Source organism: Pogonomyrmex barbatus, unplaced genomic scaffold (assembly GCF_055798465.1).
Source record: "Pogonomyrmex barbatus isolate J1 unplaced genomic scaffold, ASM5579846v1 scaffold15, whole genome shotgun sequence".
Classification (NCBI taxonomy): Eukaryota; Metazoa; Arthropoda; class Insecta; order Hymenoptera; family Formicidae; genus Pogonomyrmex; species Pogonomyrmex barbatus.
In genome coordinates this window covers 1,953,106-1,968,290 of record NW_028297111.1, presented here as the reverse complement: position 1 = coordinate 1,968,290, position 15,185 = coordinate 1,953,106, and the positions used below count along the sequence as shown (strand labels likewise).

Sequence of the window (15,185 nt, the reverse complement as noted above, 5' to 3'; positions counted from 1 at the left end):
AAAAAAATAAGCTATCACCGTTCAGAATATACCTATGATCAATCCCGAGTTTTTGTCATTAGTTTCTCTATATGGATCTAAATCTATAAACCAATCATATTAAAGGATTTTATACAGTTGCAAAGCTGCTTTTTCTGCCGAATGCAGCCTATGTTATTTTATGTGCGATAGTCTTAAGTTGGATGCATAATGAAAAACACAGGCAACAAGAAAACAGGGAATAGGAAACAGATTTCGACTAAGTTCCGGTCTATAATAGGTAATTTAAGCCTTAAGCCATAAGAAATGGACGAATCATAGAATAGGAGAATAATCGATTATGATTGGTCAATTTCTTATGGCTTAAGGCTTAAATCATCTATTGTAGACCGGGACTAATCAGAAATATCTATGATATTCTTCGCAGCTTCTGATTGATCGAAATCTGTTGCCTGTTGCTATTCTCTGTTTCTGTTTCTTGTTCCTTTGTGTCTCAGGCTTTACTGTTTACGTTCTTCTGTTACGTATATATACATCAATGTACATAAGCATGTTACTGTTGTTTTATGTGTAGAATCCTCTGTAAATTTAAATCTTATTACAGAATTTCAGTATTTTATTCAGTATTAGTCTGTTATTTCTGTTAACTTTTATATTAGTGCCATAAATTATGGGCGATAAATTAAATATTCATAAAAAAAGACGGAAGATAAAACAAACCACTAAAAAGTATGAACGTAAGTATTGAAATTTTTTGCACTTTATTCTTTATGTTATTTTATCATCTCTTCTTTATTCCGTACATAAAAATTTGAAATACAAAGAAGAATTAAAGAATTAATGAAATTATATAATTTAAAAAATAAGTTATATGTTATGTCTAATAAATTTGAATAATGAGATATCTAAACTAAAAAAATATACAACATTATGTACTCTTGCAAAATATAAATATAATGTATTTTAGAACAAAGTGAAACAAATAATCCTGACAATTTGGATATTGGCAGGAATACAGATATTCCATATTATGGATGGAGATTGTTTTTCTCTGACAAAGGTAAAATCATCTATATTGTTGAGAAAAAAAGAGGAATAAACTCTTGAAAGAAAAAGAAAGAACTAAGAAAAAATTAGAAGAAGATTATCACTCTTACATACATTCTATATAATAAATTAATAAATTAATAAATTAATAAATTATTTTTACAGAATATAAAACTGATAATATTATTGTAAGGCAAATTAAAGCTATAGAAAATTTTATAGACAGACATCAAGCGTTATCTTTGTTATTTACAATGACAAATTTAGAAGCAGGAATGTCTTTTGATATTGATATCTGTGAATTATATAATGATAATGAATTTATGAAGCAATGGCCAAATTTTAAAGAAGAAATATATAAAAATCCAACAACTACATTAAATTGTATAAAATTAAGTATTCACCAGGTATTATCTGTATTATTACATATATATTACACAACATACATACAGAATGTTCCAAAAAGATTAAAAATATTTTGATATTGATATTTTGCTATTGTATTAAAAGTCTATAATTTTTGTATAAATATAATTTTTAGTACTATTTTAAAATATATCTTCTGGAAACTGACTTCTTTTTTTTATTTTAAATGTGATTTTCTATTAAACAATTTGAATAATAAAATTGAAAATAGTAGAACATATTATTATATAAATAAGTATTAAGGTTTTTAATAGCTATAAACTTGTTGAAAGATTCCAGTTTAAAAGTAAAATTGATTTTAATTACTTTCTGTTTTTGTATAATTTTTTTTGTCAAATTTTGTATATTATGGTTTTAGAAAATTTTAGAAACAGTACCGAAGGAAAATTTGCAGTATGTTCTAAATTCTATTAGTAATTTACCAACAATCAAATTAGGTATATTAAATTATCAACCAATTACATCTTTACGAGATCTTAAGTTAAACTGTTATGGTAAGTACGATTATACATAAATGTATCTCTCCTATCCTGAATAACATAATGTTAATAATATGCCATATAGCAAATTCATAATTTTGCAACAGATTTTGATCTATTGTGTTCTCATCAAGCTTAGTTTCTGCTGGTATGACTTGCCAATACAGTGTTATGGCAAAAATGCAGCAGAAATTAAATGGCTTATTATTATAATATGACAATAGAAATAACAGATATCAAGCAAAATTTACAATATTAATTACAAATAAATCAATTAATGATATACATATATATATCAATTAATAACGGCAATGCAATAGAAAAAGCATGCTTACAGTCATGGCATGCGCAAATGTGTAGCAGATATTGTGAAAAGTCTATCAATCAATGATGGCAGAAATGCAAAAGATTGTTATTTTGTAATTTAAGGAGATACGATCGAAAAATTAAAATTTTTAATTTGTTTAAAAATTATATAGAATATTACTTAAAATGAAATTAATATCACAAACTAAAATTGCAAACTATGTAATTTTTAAGACAAAATTAAAATTAGAATTTGATGCATAGTGTCTTATGATAGATGCATTGAATGGCCGATATATTACATTACATTTATATTAAATTTTATATTAAATTTAATGTTAGATACAATTCGTAATATGTTTCGTTCTACATAAAAATTATATAAATATAGAATAATCTTCTTTTATCTCTTTGCAAAAAGTTAATTTTATGCACTATGTAATTTTTTGTATACAAGTAAAAACCAATACAAATATACCTATTTTGTGCGGTTAACTATTCCCACTATTTAACAGCATGCAAATTGATCAAAAATGCCAATCTCATTATTAGGAAATAAATCGCTAATCATTGAAAATGAAACTTTGAATTATTTATATAACATAGTATATACTATAATATATAACATGCATAACAAGAAAAGTACACATTATTTTAATAATACATAAGCAAAAAAAAAATACATTTATTAATAGCGCATATTCTAATAATACACATAGCAAAAGATACATTATCCATTCCGAAAAACTCTAATTTAATCCAAATCTGGAGAATTATAAATTCATGTAAAATCATACAATGATAAATCTCTTTTCGCAGTATAAGTAAGGCATGATTATTGCTCCAACTGAAAAATTCATAGAATGTATATTTACAGACTTAATTTTGCACTAATTTGAAACTAAAATTAGATTCGGGGAACATGAAAATGTGATTTGTGCTACTGGGGTACGTGTCGAAAATACATGCTAAATTAATATGCTATATAATGCTATATAATGCATCTTTTGCTTTTACGTGCTATTGGGACATGGGGTATTGAGATAGTTTACCTTTTGGCTTACATGCTATCGGGATATTGATTATTATATCATGTGCTAAGGAAATTGTTTTTATAGATATTATCTTTTAAATAGAAAATAATTAATTTTATTTTCTTTTTTACAATATTGGATAATAATTATTACTTTATTATTTTGGAAATTGTTGCAGAAAAATTAATATCCACTAGAGGTTGTGTAATAAGAGTTGGCAGAGTAAAATATCTTGCCCAATGGATAATGTTTGCCTGTTCAAAATGCCATTTGCAACAATTAGTCAAACAGTGTCAAGAAAAATATACATTGCCAAAGAAATGTAATGTCTGTGGCATATCAAAATTTTATCCAATTTTAGAATCATCTTGTACTAAAACAGTTTTATATCAAATAATTAGAATACAAGAACCTTTAAATGATGAACAGGTAATTTTTATTTCCTATATATGATATAATCAAATAATATATAAAATTAATGATTTTTCGTCAAACTAGTAGGAAGCATACAGTAATGATGTATATATGCTGTGATATTTATAAATTATCTAAGCATAGATAAATATATTTTATAAAATTTTATGTTTTAACAGTTAAAACAGTTAAAGTTTTTTTTAGTGAGACAAATCATTTATTTTAAATTATTATAAAATAAATAAAATGTATAATGTACTTTTTGACATAATCTATTTATAAAATTATACATAATTAACATTAATAAGATAACATTAATGAGGTGAGCGTAGTATAGTAGACAGCACATTGGTCTACTATGCTAGAGATCCCGGATTCGATTCCCGGCAGAGCCAAAAATATTTATGCTTGTCTTCTGTCGGAAGGCAATGTCAAACCACCAAGAGTAACTTTGCTATGAGCATCTCTCTACCAAAAAAATTTGCCGTTTGGAACCGGCATTAAATTGTAGATCCCATATACCTGTGTATAATCATCATGCGCACTACAAGTATATGAGAGAGATCACCACGCTCAGACACAAGCAATAGGACTAGGAAAAAGAACATTAATGTACAAGAAATTTTATCTTACAGGAAAATAAAGGTAGAATACCCAAAGTACTTGATGTGGAACTTTTAGATGATTTAGTTAATGTTTGCATGCCTGGCGATGATGTAACACTTACAGGCATCATCAAGGTATTTTTTAAGAAAGAAAACATTTTAGGAATATTTTAGAGATATTTTTAATGTTATATTAAAGAAATTATCTTTAATCTATATCTTAATTTATATGTTAGTCTATATAATTATTAGTCTATATCATTATTAAATTTGTATATTATTACTATTAAAAAAATATTATCTTAGTATTTAAATATATTAAAGCTCGGCTCTCTCGCTGCAGCCATATTAAATTATAACATCAAAGGCAAGAAATGACATTTAAAAAGTTTCTCCGTCGTATAGCTTTATTTTGTACTTTAAAAATATGATATTTTTATATTCTTAAAACTTGTAAAAAATACCAGAAAGTAAGGTATCTCCAATAAATTACGTAAAAGTGTAAAATAATTCTTGAAATAATGGTACACTGTTTAGCTCAGAAATCAGAAATCACCAAATTACTAGATTTAATTGTTTCTGATAGCTGAACAGTGACCATTATTTCGAGAATTATTTTACACTTTTATGATGATGATTCATTGGACAGATATCTCTTTCTAGTATTTTTTACAAGTTTTAAGAATATGAGAATGTCATGTTTTTAAGAAAAAAGTACAAAATGAAGCTATGCGATGTAAGAAACTTTTATATATCATTTCTCGTCTCTGACATCATACAATCCATGTTGCGCCGCGAGAGAACAGAGTTTTAAATTAAAACTAAAATAAAAAATTTAAATAAATATAACCCCACACACACACACACGAATTTTTTATTGTGTGTGTGTGTGTGTGTGTGTGTGTGTGTGTGTGTGTATGTGTGTGTGTGTACGTATATGTGCGTGTATATATATATATATATATATATATATATATATAATATTTCATAATAATTTAGGTTCAAGGAATGGAAGATGATATAACTAAAATACAAGTTGGGAATCCATTTCCGTTGTACATGAAAGTATTAACAATCGTCAATAACAAACATAGATGTCAAAATAGAAGTTCTATGAGTACTGAAATTTCTTTAAAAAATTATTTAGCTATACAAGTACTTTCTTTTTTTTTTTTAATGTAAATGTAGTTAATATTATATCCTCCGAAATAATTATATTCGTTTTTTATTTAGGATATTTATAAAAAACCAAATCTTTTTGCATTGTTAGTGCATTCGTTATGTCCTAATATATATGGTCATGAGATAGTTAAAGCTGGATTAATATTGAGTTTATTTGGAGGTAACATAAAACGTACACAATTAAGAGATGATATACATATTCTATTAGTTGGAGATCCTGGTCTTGGCAAGTCACAGATGTTACAAGCATGTGCTCGAGTATCTGCAAAAGGTATACTAATAATTCTTTAAATTCCAATATAAATGTTTTATATAGTAATGCAAATATTATTAAAAGGTGTATATATTTGTGGCAATTCAAGTACATCTTCGGGATTAACGGTTACACTCACAAAAGAAACTGGATCAAATGATTTTGCTTTAGAACCTGGTGCTTTAATTTTAGCAGATCAAGGTTGTTGCTGTATTGATGAATTCGATAAAATGTGCTCCCAGCATCAAGTAAAATATTTATTATTATTTAAATTAAATATTATTTAAATAATATTTATATTATAGCAAGTATGCTAAAATATATGTGTCAAATTAATGCAATTAATATAGAAATTATAATTTCCTCCTCCCTTTCTCCCCTTTCTTTCCTTTCTTTCTCTTCTTCTCTTCATTCCCTCCCTCTACTTCTTTCCTTTCCCTTTCTCTTCTCCTCCTCTTCCTCTCTCTCTCTCTCTCTCTCTCTCTCTCTCTCTCTCTCTCTCTCTCTCTCTCTCTCTCTCTCTTCTCTCTCTTTCTTGCTCTTGTTCTTGTTCTTCTGGTCTTTCTTCTTTTCTTCCTTTACCTGTTCTTTTCCTTCTTTATCTGTTCTTTTTATTTCTCTGTATCTATCTCTTACACACATAGATAATTTTAATAATTATAACACAGCAAAATTAAATATTTAAATTTTACATGTATTATTTTAGGCATTATTAGAATCGATGGAACAACAAAGCGTTACTGTTGCTAAATCAGGTATAATATGTTCTCTTCCTGCACGGATATCTATTCTTGCAGCAGCTAATCCTATTGGAGGGCAATATGACAAAAGCAAAACAATAACTGAAAATTTACATATTAGTCAGCCTATTCTTTCACGATTTGATTTGATTTTCTTATTGATAGATGAACCAAATAAAGTAAATGTTTTTTTTTTTTACAAATTACATATTACAGTTTAATATATAGAATGGTTATACATAATAATTATAGTTATTTTTTTGTGAGATAGCATTTTGACAATTTATTATGTAAACATATTATGACCATTCATACCAATTCATATGCAAATTGTAATGAAAAAGCTACGGAGTTATTCTCTCAAAATGAAAGTGCTTTAAGGTAAGAAATAAGTATTGTAATAAATTATATAGAATATCTTATTTAAAATATTTAATATTTTTTTCAGATTATTAAAAATAGAATTTTTTAAATAATAGATTATCATTAGCTTTTAAAAAGAAAGTATTTTTTTAAATCGAATAGTTTTATAAATTTCTTTAAATAGATTTTAACTTTTTTTTTGAAATATTCTTTTTTTTATAATATAATATGTCGAACTATTCGAAATTTCAAATATCAAAACAGAGAATGGAGAAAGTAATTACTTAACAAACTTAATCTTAGCAATCTGATAGTTTTTTCTTTTATTTAATTTATATATATATATATACATACATATATATATATATATATATACACATATATATACATACATACATACATACATACATACATACATACATACATACATACATACATACATACATACATACATACATACATACATACATACATACATACATACATACATACATACATACATACATACATACATACATACATACATACATACATACATACATACATACATACATACATACATACATACATACATACATACATACATACATACATACATACATACATACATACATACATACATACATACATACATATGTTTAATTCATGTTTTTTTTTTATATTTATGTTTTTATTCTCTAATGATTACGTGATTACAAAAAAGATTAAATAGTAAATCGAAATTTGTTCCAGTATATTTATAATCGATAAGAAATAGACAATTATCTTAATTGCATAATATTTCAGGAAAAAGTTAATGTTACCATTATCCACTGAAATTATACCACAGTCTATCCTTCGAACTTATATTTTCTATGCCCGACAATATGTGAAACCAAAATTATCAACTGAGGCGGCAACAGTATTACAGAATTATTATTTAGAACTTCGATCGAAAAATAAACAATTTAATAAATTACCAATATTCAATAGACAATTAGAAGCCATGATTCGATTAACTGAGGTTTAGTATCTTTTGTTGCAAGAGAGAGTATAATCAAATAAAATATTTTATATCATATTATTATAGGCTAGAGCAAAAGTAGAATTACGCACGGAAGCAACTGAATCGGATGCGTTAGATGTAATAGATATATTGCAAAATACAATGACAGATATAGTAGAAGATTGTATAATACCGAAATTACATTTTGATAATAAACTGACAAATAAAAAGGTAAATCGTTTATGTAGAGTAATTTATTTATATTAAAACGTAATAATATTCAAATTTCTAATATTTTCTAATATTCTAATATTTTTTCTCTTATAATATGTTTTTACAGATAAAAACGTTCCTTAAAGTATTAGAAAAGAAAGTAAATATGGATAAAAAACATATATATTCAGTGAAAGATTTGGAAGCACTTGCTGTATCTGAAAACATTTTAATAAATGATTTTACTAATTTAATTTCAAAATTGAACGAAGAAGGTATTTTATTAAAAATTAGGAAAGATACCTATCAAATTATTATTCATAACACAGTATAAGTCTATATAATATAATGTAATAAAATATTTATGCCTATATGAATATATAAAAATTGTAATACTAATCATGCAAAAACAAATGTAATTTGTATTTTCTATAGTTATATATTTTTATTACAAGACATACCATGTTTTTCAAAAATGTCATTTAAATGTAAAACTAATATCTTTTTTTAAATAAAAATAGTTATAAAAGTTGGAAATAGTTTATCTTAATATAAACAAAATTAAATATGAGTGTATATGTGTACAAACTCTTCCTTTCTCCCCCTCTCCCCATTTTCTTTGCCTATCTCTTTACAATGTCTGCAAGTCTGCTTCTATTAATATATGAACTCCTTAACTCCTCTCGTACGAAATCAATATTGGTATTTCGCATTTCTAGATGACGTATTACAGAGACTTTTGCTTCTTCAATTGACTTTTCACAACAAACTCAGTTCTTATGACTAAAATACTCTTTATCATGCTGAGGATAGTGATATAAAAATAAAAGATTCTTCTTGAATGTTTGAATTTTAAGAATGGCAGAAAGTTGGAGATTGAGTCACAAAATAACTAAGAAATAACTTCTTAATTCAACAATAATAAAAATTATTGAAAAAAACACTCAGTCTTGCGAAACGGCTGTTGCTGGATAATGTAATCGAATACTAATGCGAATAAACGCCAAATGGTCCACGACCGAAAGCATTGACAATCGAATTCAATAATTCTAAGAGTAATTGTCAATGACTTTTATATATCGGCTGTACTTAAAAGTATCTTTCAACTCGGCTATTCTGGTATTACATTCGTCCCGAATGTAATTTATTACAATAATTTCATATTAGAAATAACAATAAATTGCACATAAATAAAGAAATGTAAGAATTAATCGATGTATGATGTATATAATATAATATAATCTTATGCACCTTAATTAATTATTATATTTAATATTACATATTAATGGTGTACTTAATATTAACACAACTGATTATAATATTTAATATCTAACGTATCTAATTATAATACTTCATTTTTAACGCACCTTAAGTATTATATTTAATACATAACATAAAAGATCAAAATAAGTTTATTCTATATTTTTCAAAACGTAATATAATAACTCGTGAAATATAAAAAAACAAATAATTTTTTTAAAAATCATTTATTAAGTTTAAATGTTTCTTAAAGCTCTTTTACAACTTAAAGCTCTTAATACTTTTTTATAAATACATAATCGAAGTTAACAAAATTTTACAATAATTATAAAGAAATTATACTATTTTATTCTCTAAAATTACAGATCACACAATATTATTTATGATATTCTTTGTTTAAATTTGCATCAATTTCATTTTGTATTTTTTCTTCTTATATAATATATAATAAAAACTCTTCTTATATAATAAAAATATTAAAAATATCTAAGAAAAATGGTGTTAATATCTTTTCTTCTTTGTATATAAATAATTTATAAATATTAATTACAAAAACATACAGTATTTTATATTACCAAGTGTCTCTTATGCAGAATTACAAAAAGCTACATTTTTTAAAATCTCTGTAATAATAATTTTAAAAATAATATATAACTTCTTATTTATAAATATATATACAATATAGAATTTTTATATACAATATAAAAATTAAATATACAATATAACAAAATCTATATTTTTAAGAAAAATATTTATAATAAAAAAATTCTAAATGTAAAATTTATACATATAAAAACACAATAATATAAAAACACAATAAACTTCATATATTGTCGAAAAATGTAGACATGCGAATGTTATTTTTTTACATTCAATTTTACTTTATCTTGCAAATACATTTCATATTTGCTTTTCTTTGATAACAGCTATCAGTCAGCTGAGTCACTATCGGTCAGTTGAGAAGAAAGTATTCTAGTGCGTTTTATCACTTGTATTTGAATACATATCAATATCCCAATAGTTAAGACATAGAATATTGCTGATAAGAATCCTGCTGGTAGGGGGTATATAGGTGGCATATAGTGAGAGTAGAGGAGTGTGTACAGAGAAGTTGCCGCAAATGGTATCAAAGTCTCCAATGACATGGCCAGGGAAAATACTTTCCCTGTTGAAATAGATCCATTTTTCAATATATTCCTTATCTCTAAAGAGCCTATTTTGTAACTTTTAATAATGGTTCATATTCCAAATTATCTTTTATTGATTAAATGATTCAAAATTGATTTACAGTCAATCAGAAAACTTATAAGTCATTTTTAGAAGTAGTTTTATCTTTAAAAGAGAATTCAGAATATGGGCCAATGTTGTTAAGAGTTATAGAATAAACCCATAAAAAATATATCCTAAGAAAAATATCTAATATTTATTAAAATAAAAATACAAGGATTATACCTATATCCTGCGCAGGTACTGCTTTGGACAAAATAGCACGAACCATCGATCGAGATATGTCGCCAAACATTCCTATAATCATAGCAAGATACATGTGCCAAGATTTCCACGCAAAGGCACCTGTTATAGTGCTACCAAGAGCTGATATAACGGATATTATGGCAATTATCGCTTCTGGAAGTCCTAAAATGTTCAAATATTTCATAAGCTCTTGCTTATAATTATAATGTATATTCAATTATTATGATGGCACCTGTGTACTTCGGTATTAATTTAACGCCGAACATCGTGCCGAGTACTGTTATCATTATATTTAAAGCTACGTAAGTAGAATATTCTTCTACAGTCCAGCCAAGTCGCGCGCTTGCAAATAAAAATCCGATAGAAGAACTGCCCTGGATGATAATCAATTGAAGTATAAGACAAGCTATGCAGCTCCAGACTAACAATCTATCGAATCCATCTCTTTTCTTAATGCATGTATCATAAATATCTTTTATGAACTTAAAGTTGAATATCTTACTCTGTAAAGGCAGAAAAAATTACTTATTATTTAAAGCATTTCATTTAAAGCATTTCACGAATTACTCCTTATTCATTAAAACGATATTCATTAATTCTTATCTTGTAAATTAATTTTAACGATATAGATTGACTTTAATCTTACTTTTTGTCTACTTTTTAGTTCCAAGACTTAGAAAAAAATTGAACCGAGATTAAAATTAATTTTTATTGACAGAAATAAACGTCAGTTTCTAAGCTGCATCATGTGCCTGCTTCAGGAAAATGATTTAACGAATGTTTTGGAACACCTACGGAGATTTCGTTTTGTATAGTTTCTGGGATAAAAAATATGTACAACGTCGTCAGAATGCAGATCACAGTCACAGTACCAAATACAGCAGCATAACCGTATGCCTTGAATATCAGCGGGCCAGAAAGTAAACCGATTAGCAAGCCGACACTTATTAAAACATCTAACCAGGCTAAATGCCATGCCCGCTCATTATCGCTTGTTATATCAGTAATATAACACACTGAAGCTAACATTAATGCAGATGTGCCTCCTAGGAAAGCAAATGGAATATAGGCTAACAGAAAATACCAAGGTACTATGTCCCAATTAGACATAAAAGTGAGCAGAAAAAAAGTTGAAGATATACCTGAAAGAATAAATAAATTAGATAAATATTAATAGAAATAATAAACAGACATTAACTTCCTCTTTTAGATGCAGAAGTTATGAAAATTATTGTTTTGTAAAGTTATGGATTGAGCACTATATTTAATTTACATGATCTTTTATCATTCAATTTGAATTATTGTACTTTCTGATCAATTACTTATTTTTATAATAACAATCAATTATTACATACAATATATATACGTACATACATACATACATACATATAAATATATATGTACATAATTATATATATATATATATATATAATTTTCAGAAGTAATGAGGCTTCTCTTACAATAAATATTTATTGAGAAAATGGATAGTTACCTATATATACTGAAATTAGAATAGGTTTCCTTCCATACTTATCACTCCACGGTCCCAGAAATAAAGTCAAAATCGTAGGGAAGATACTTTCGATGAACGATTTACCCATTAGAATTAGGCCTGTATATGGCTGTACAATAGAATTGATTCTGAGAGCCTCTTCACTGCTGCTATTGTTATGAAGTATATCACATTCTGTTTTATTTATTTTCATGGTTACAACACAAGTACGATATACTATTAAGTCTGTCAAGACGTTACCTATAAAGGAAATATATATACGTAGCTGTTGCATTAAAATAAGAGATATTTGGCTTATTACCTGACATAGACAAAGCGAGCAAAAACAGCATTGCAAGCGGTTGTACAAGTAAATAACATCTCCATCTCGCAACAGGTACATCCATTGCTATTTTCCGTAATGTTTATCAAAAGTACTGACTCTGTGTAACTCACTCTGCGTAACTCAGTAACGAAATATCCGATAAAACGACGAACAAGCACACTCATTAAGTCGTCTTATTTGATGACTACAATTAGAAATTGTAGATAAGCAAAATGGGGTATCAGTATTTCTCGTACGCCCGATCCTTTGTTCGAAAAATTGCTCTTACGTGTGTGTGTATGTGTGTATGTGTACGTCGCGTATGTAAATATATGTCATATTTCTTTATTTCTGGCATGTCACCCGTGGATTGCGATTAGATGGATACGATAATTTATTTGTATATTTTAACACAACGTACTGTATTTATTTCAATTCGTCGGAAAACAATTACGCAATATATTACAATTACCGTTTTCCTGTGTAGAATGCGCGTAACTCCGCATTTGACAAGTCCGGTCAGCTGATTCAGTTTGATTGGTTTGTTGTATTTTAGTGAAGACTCGAACTATTCTAATCTCAAATATTCAAAATGTCGATAATGCAGTGTACTGTAACAGTATTAAAATTATTGGTTACCGGTATTATTTTTAAAAGTTTTATACTAAAAGTCTGCGCACAGTGGAGCAAATATTCGGAATTTTTTATCTCCAAAATTTCCATATTTATTCCTGTCTCTAAAATAAATATTAAATTTTAGAGATAAAAAATTTGGAATAAAAAATATATAAATGTAAATATAATCATATCTTATACTTATATTCATTGTGCGTTACATTTAATTTTTATTCCTATTCCTAATATTTCTTAAACTAATTTTAGTTTTATACCAAATTTATATACTATCAATCTTAATTATTATCGATAAAATTAAATAATCTAACAAAATACTTTAACGAAGTACATATATTAAAAAAATACTTTCTGACATCGACGAAAAATAGCTAATAATTGACTAGATAAATTTTACTAATTAATATGTAAGAATAAGTAAACAATGCAGAGTGTTAATGTACATTATTTAGCCAGATATTGAGAAAAATGATATATTGAAAGGAGTGAGAAAAGAAAGTTATATTGAGAGTATTATATTGACAGCATTAAAAAAAATAAATGTTATGCAGAATGAAATCGAAATGGATAAATCAGCTTTTATCATCTCTTGTGGGATAAATTATCGGCAAACTGCTGATCCGGACGCGAAGTACAAACACGTCCGAAAGTAGATTAAAATTAAAATGTAAAATTCTATCTTCTTCATCTTTTCAATTCTATCTTTATAAAATTTATTGCATGTTTTGTCACATATTTTATATATATATATATATATATATATATATATTATATATATGGAAATAATAAGTAACATAAATGATAATATGTAAATAAATAAATATTGTTCCAAAACTATCGTATTTCTTTTTAAGAGCAGATTCTTTGGAACATTCTAAGACGAAAATTCTAATACGAAAATGTCGAGGCTATAATAGTTTTTTAATTATTGGCGATTAAAGTTTATTAATCACAGAGCTGATATTTCGCACGTTTAGACATAGTGATATGACAAATGATAAAGGTTCCATTATGAAGGTCCTGTTACAACATTGAGAATATCACAGAAATATATAATGACATTTTTGTTAATAAATTATTCTGTTTCGGAACTTATTTGTATATTACACACAATTAATATCGCAATAGATAACATTGCAAAATATCTGTTCCATAACGACATATTGTACCATGTGATAGCTGTCAAAAAAATTCATTACAATGTTCATTTACCTTATATGGTAATGTCAAAATGATACCCTCTCTCTCTCTCTCTCTCTCTCTCTCTCTCTCTCTCTCTCTCTCTCTCTCTCTCTCTCTCTCTCTCTCTCTCTTTCTCTCTCTCTCTCTCTATCTGAGCGCCGAATACAGCACATTATGTTATCATGACAAAATTACACATTGTAAAAATTTCTATTGGCCAGAAACGAACAACTAAATAAATTATTAACTTTTTTGAAAACAAAAATCACATCTTGTCTCCATTAATTTCTCTACTTGAGAGATTAATTCGCGTATCAACTGATTCGGAAATAGACTCGTTTTAATCTTAAGGGCTTAATTATTCTAGTATTATATATTCTATCTATATAATAATTAGAAGATTCTTTATAAAAATTAATTGACAACTTTTCTTATCTTTTCTATTTATAAAAAAATTTTTCAAAATTACAATATAAAGTACAGTTATATTAAAAATAATTTTATGTTGAAAATATTTACACGCACACGCTGTATATATCCATAATTATTTTGGGCGGAATCTGATAAGGAGGGAAAAGAAAAAGTACATCTTGTAAGTCTCATAACGTTCTATATATTTCGTTATTAGGCAATAATATAACAATACATATAAACACGAGTACGTATGTCCGCTAGTAATCACTATGTTCACTTACACAGTATAAAAATCGCAACGTGCGTTTCCTGTGCAGCGCCTGCAGTTATTAGTTAATTAATAGTTGAATTAATCATCCCGTACTATGTAATGTATCATA

General features: G+C 26.4%; 2 protein-coding genes across 12 annotated transcripts; one reads left to right on the top strand and one right to left on the bottom strand.

Annotated features, from left to right (window-relative positions):
* Positions 1 to 167: 167 nt before the first annotated feature.
* On the top strand, positions 168 to 8,563 carry LOC105425476 (DNA helicase MCM8-like). 4 transcript variants are annotated; one of them, XM_089073632.1, is made up of 15 exons: positions 168 to 259; positions 584 to 716; positions 947 to 1,039; positions 1,192 to 1,433; positions 1,811 to 1,946; positions 3,450 to 3,700; positions 4,321 to 4,425; positions 5,290 to 5,445; positions 5,524 to 5,743; positions 5,810 to 5,973; positions 6,432 to 6,644; positions 6,737 to 6,846; positions 7,615 to 7,831; positions 7,898 to 8,044; positions 8,154 to 8,563. In XM_089073632.1, the coding sequence occupies exons 2-15, from the start codon at positions 650 to 652 to the stop codon at positions 8,358 to 8,360; spliced, it is 2,328 nt and encodes a 775-aa protein (XP_088929758.1). In that variant the 5' UTR covers positions 168 to 259; positions 584 to 649; the 3' UTR covers positions 8,361 to 8,563. The 4 variants fall into 4 exon arrangements, with proteins under 4 accessions (XP_088929758.1, XP_088929757.1, XP_088929756.1 ...); XM_089073631.1 differs by lacking the exon at positions 168 to 259 and adding an exon at positions 284 to 498; XM_089073630.1 differs by lacking the exon at positions 168 to 259 and adding an exon at positions 284 to 519.
* A 1,048-nt stretch (positions 8,564 to 9,611) lies between these two features.
* LOC105425410 (putative peptidoglycan muropeptide transporter SLC46) lies at positions 9,612 to 13,155 on the bottom strand. 8 transcript variants are annotated; one of them, XM_089073655.1, is made up of 7 exons: positions 13,049 to 13,151; positions 12,574 to 12,781; positions 12,252 to 12,421; positions 11,555 to 11,901; positions 10,992 to 11,262; positions 10,739 to 10,921; positions 9,612 to 10,451 (listed from the first exon to the last, which is right to left on the bottom strand). In XM_089073655.1, the coding sequence occupies exons 2-7, from the start codon at positions 12,759 to 12,761 to the stop codon at positions 10,216 to 10,218; spliced, it is 1,395 nt and encodes a 464-aa protein (XP_088929781.1). In that variant the 5' UTR covers positions 12,762 to 12,781; positions 13,049 to 13,151; the 3' UTR covers positions 9,612 to 10,215. The 8 variants fall into 8 exon arrangements, with proteins under 8 accessions (XP_088929781.1, XP_088929779.1, XP_088929783.1 ...); XM_089073653.1 differs by having other exon boundaries at positions 12,866 to 13,137; XM_089073657.1 differs by lacking the exon at positions 12,574 to 12,781 and having other exon boundaries at positions 12,252 to 12,512; positions 13,049 to 13,155.
* Between the last annotated feature and the right edge of the window lie 2,030 nt (positions 13,156 to 15,185).

What these genes read in the sequence shown, in the direction of transcription:
- LOC105425476 (XM_089073632.1), top strand. Translation starts at nt 650, where the DNA reads ATGGGCGATAAATTAAATATTCATAAAAAAAGACGGAAGATAAAACAA. An exon ending in AACCACTAAAAAGTATGAAC is followed by an intron (nt 717 to 946) that starts GTAAGTATTGAA and finishes AATGTATTTTAG; the next exon opens with AACAAAGTGAAACAAATAAT. An exon ending in TGATAGATGAACCAAATAAA is followed by an intron (nt 6,645 to 6,736) that starts GTAAATGTTTTT and finishes TTTGTGAGATAG; the next exon opens with CATTTTGACAATTTATTATG.
- LOC105425410 (XM_089073655.1), bottom strand. Translation starts at nt 12,761, where the DNA reads ATGAGTGTGCTTGTTCGTCGTTTTATCGGATATTTCGTTACTGAGTTA. An exon ending in ATTAATACCGAAGTACACAG is followed by an intron (nt 10,922 to 10,991) that starts GTGCCATCATAA and finishes TGAACATTTTAG; the next exon opens with GACTTCCAGAAGCGATAATT. An exon ending in AGTACCTGCGCAGGATATAG is followed by an intron (nt 10,452 to 10,738) that starts GTATAATCCTTG and finishes CTATTTCAACAG; the next exon opens with GGAAAGTATTTTCCCTGGCC.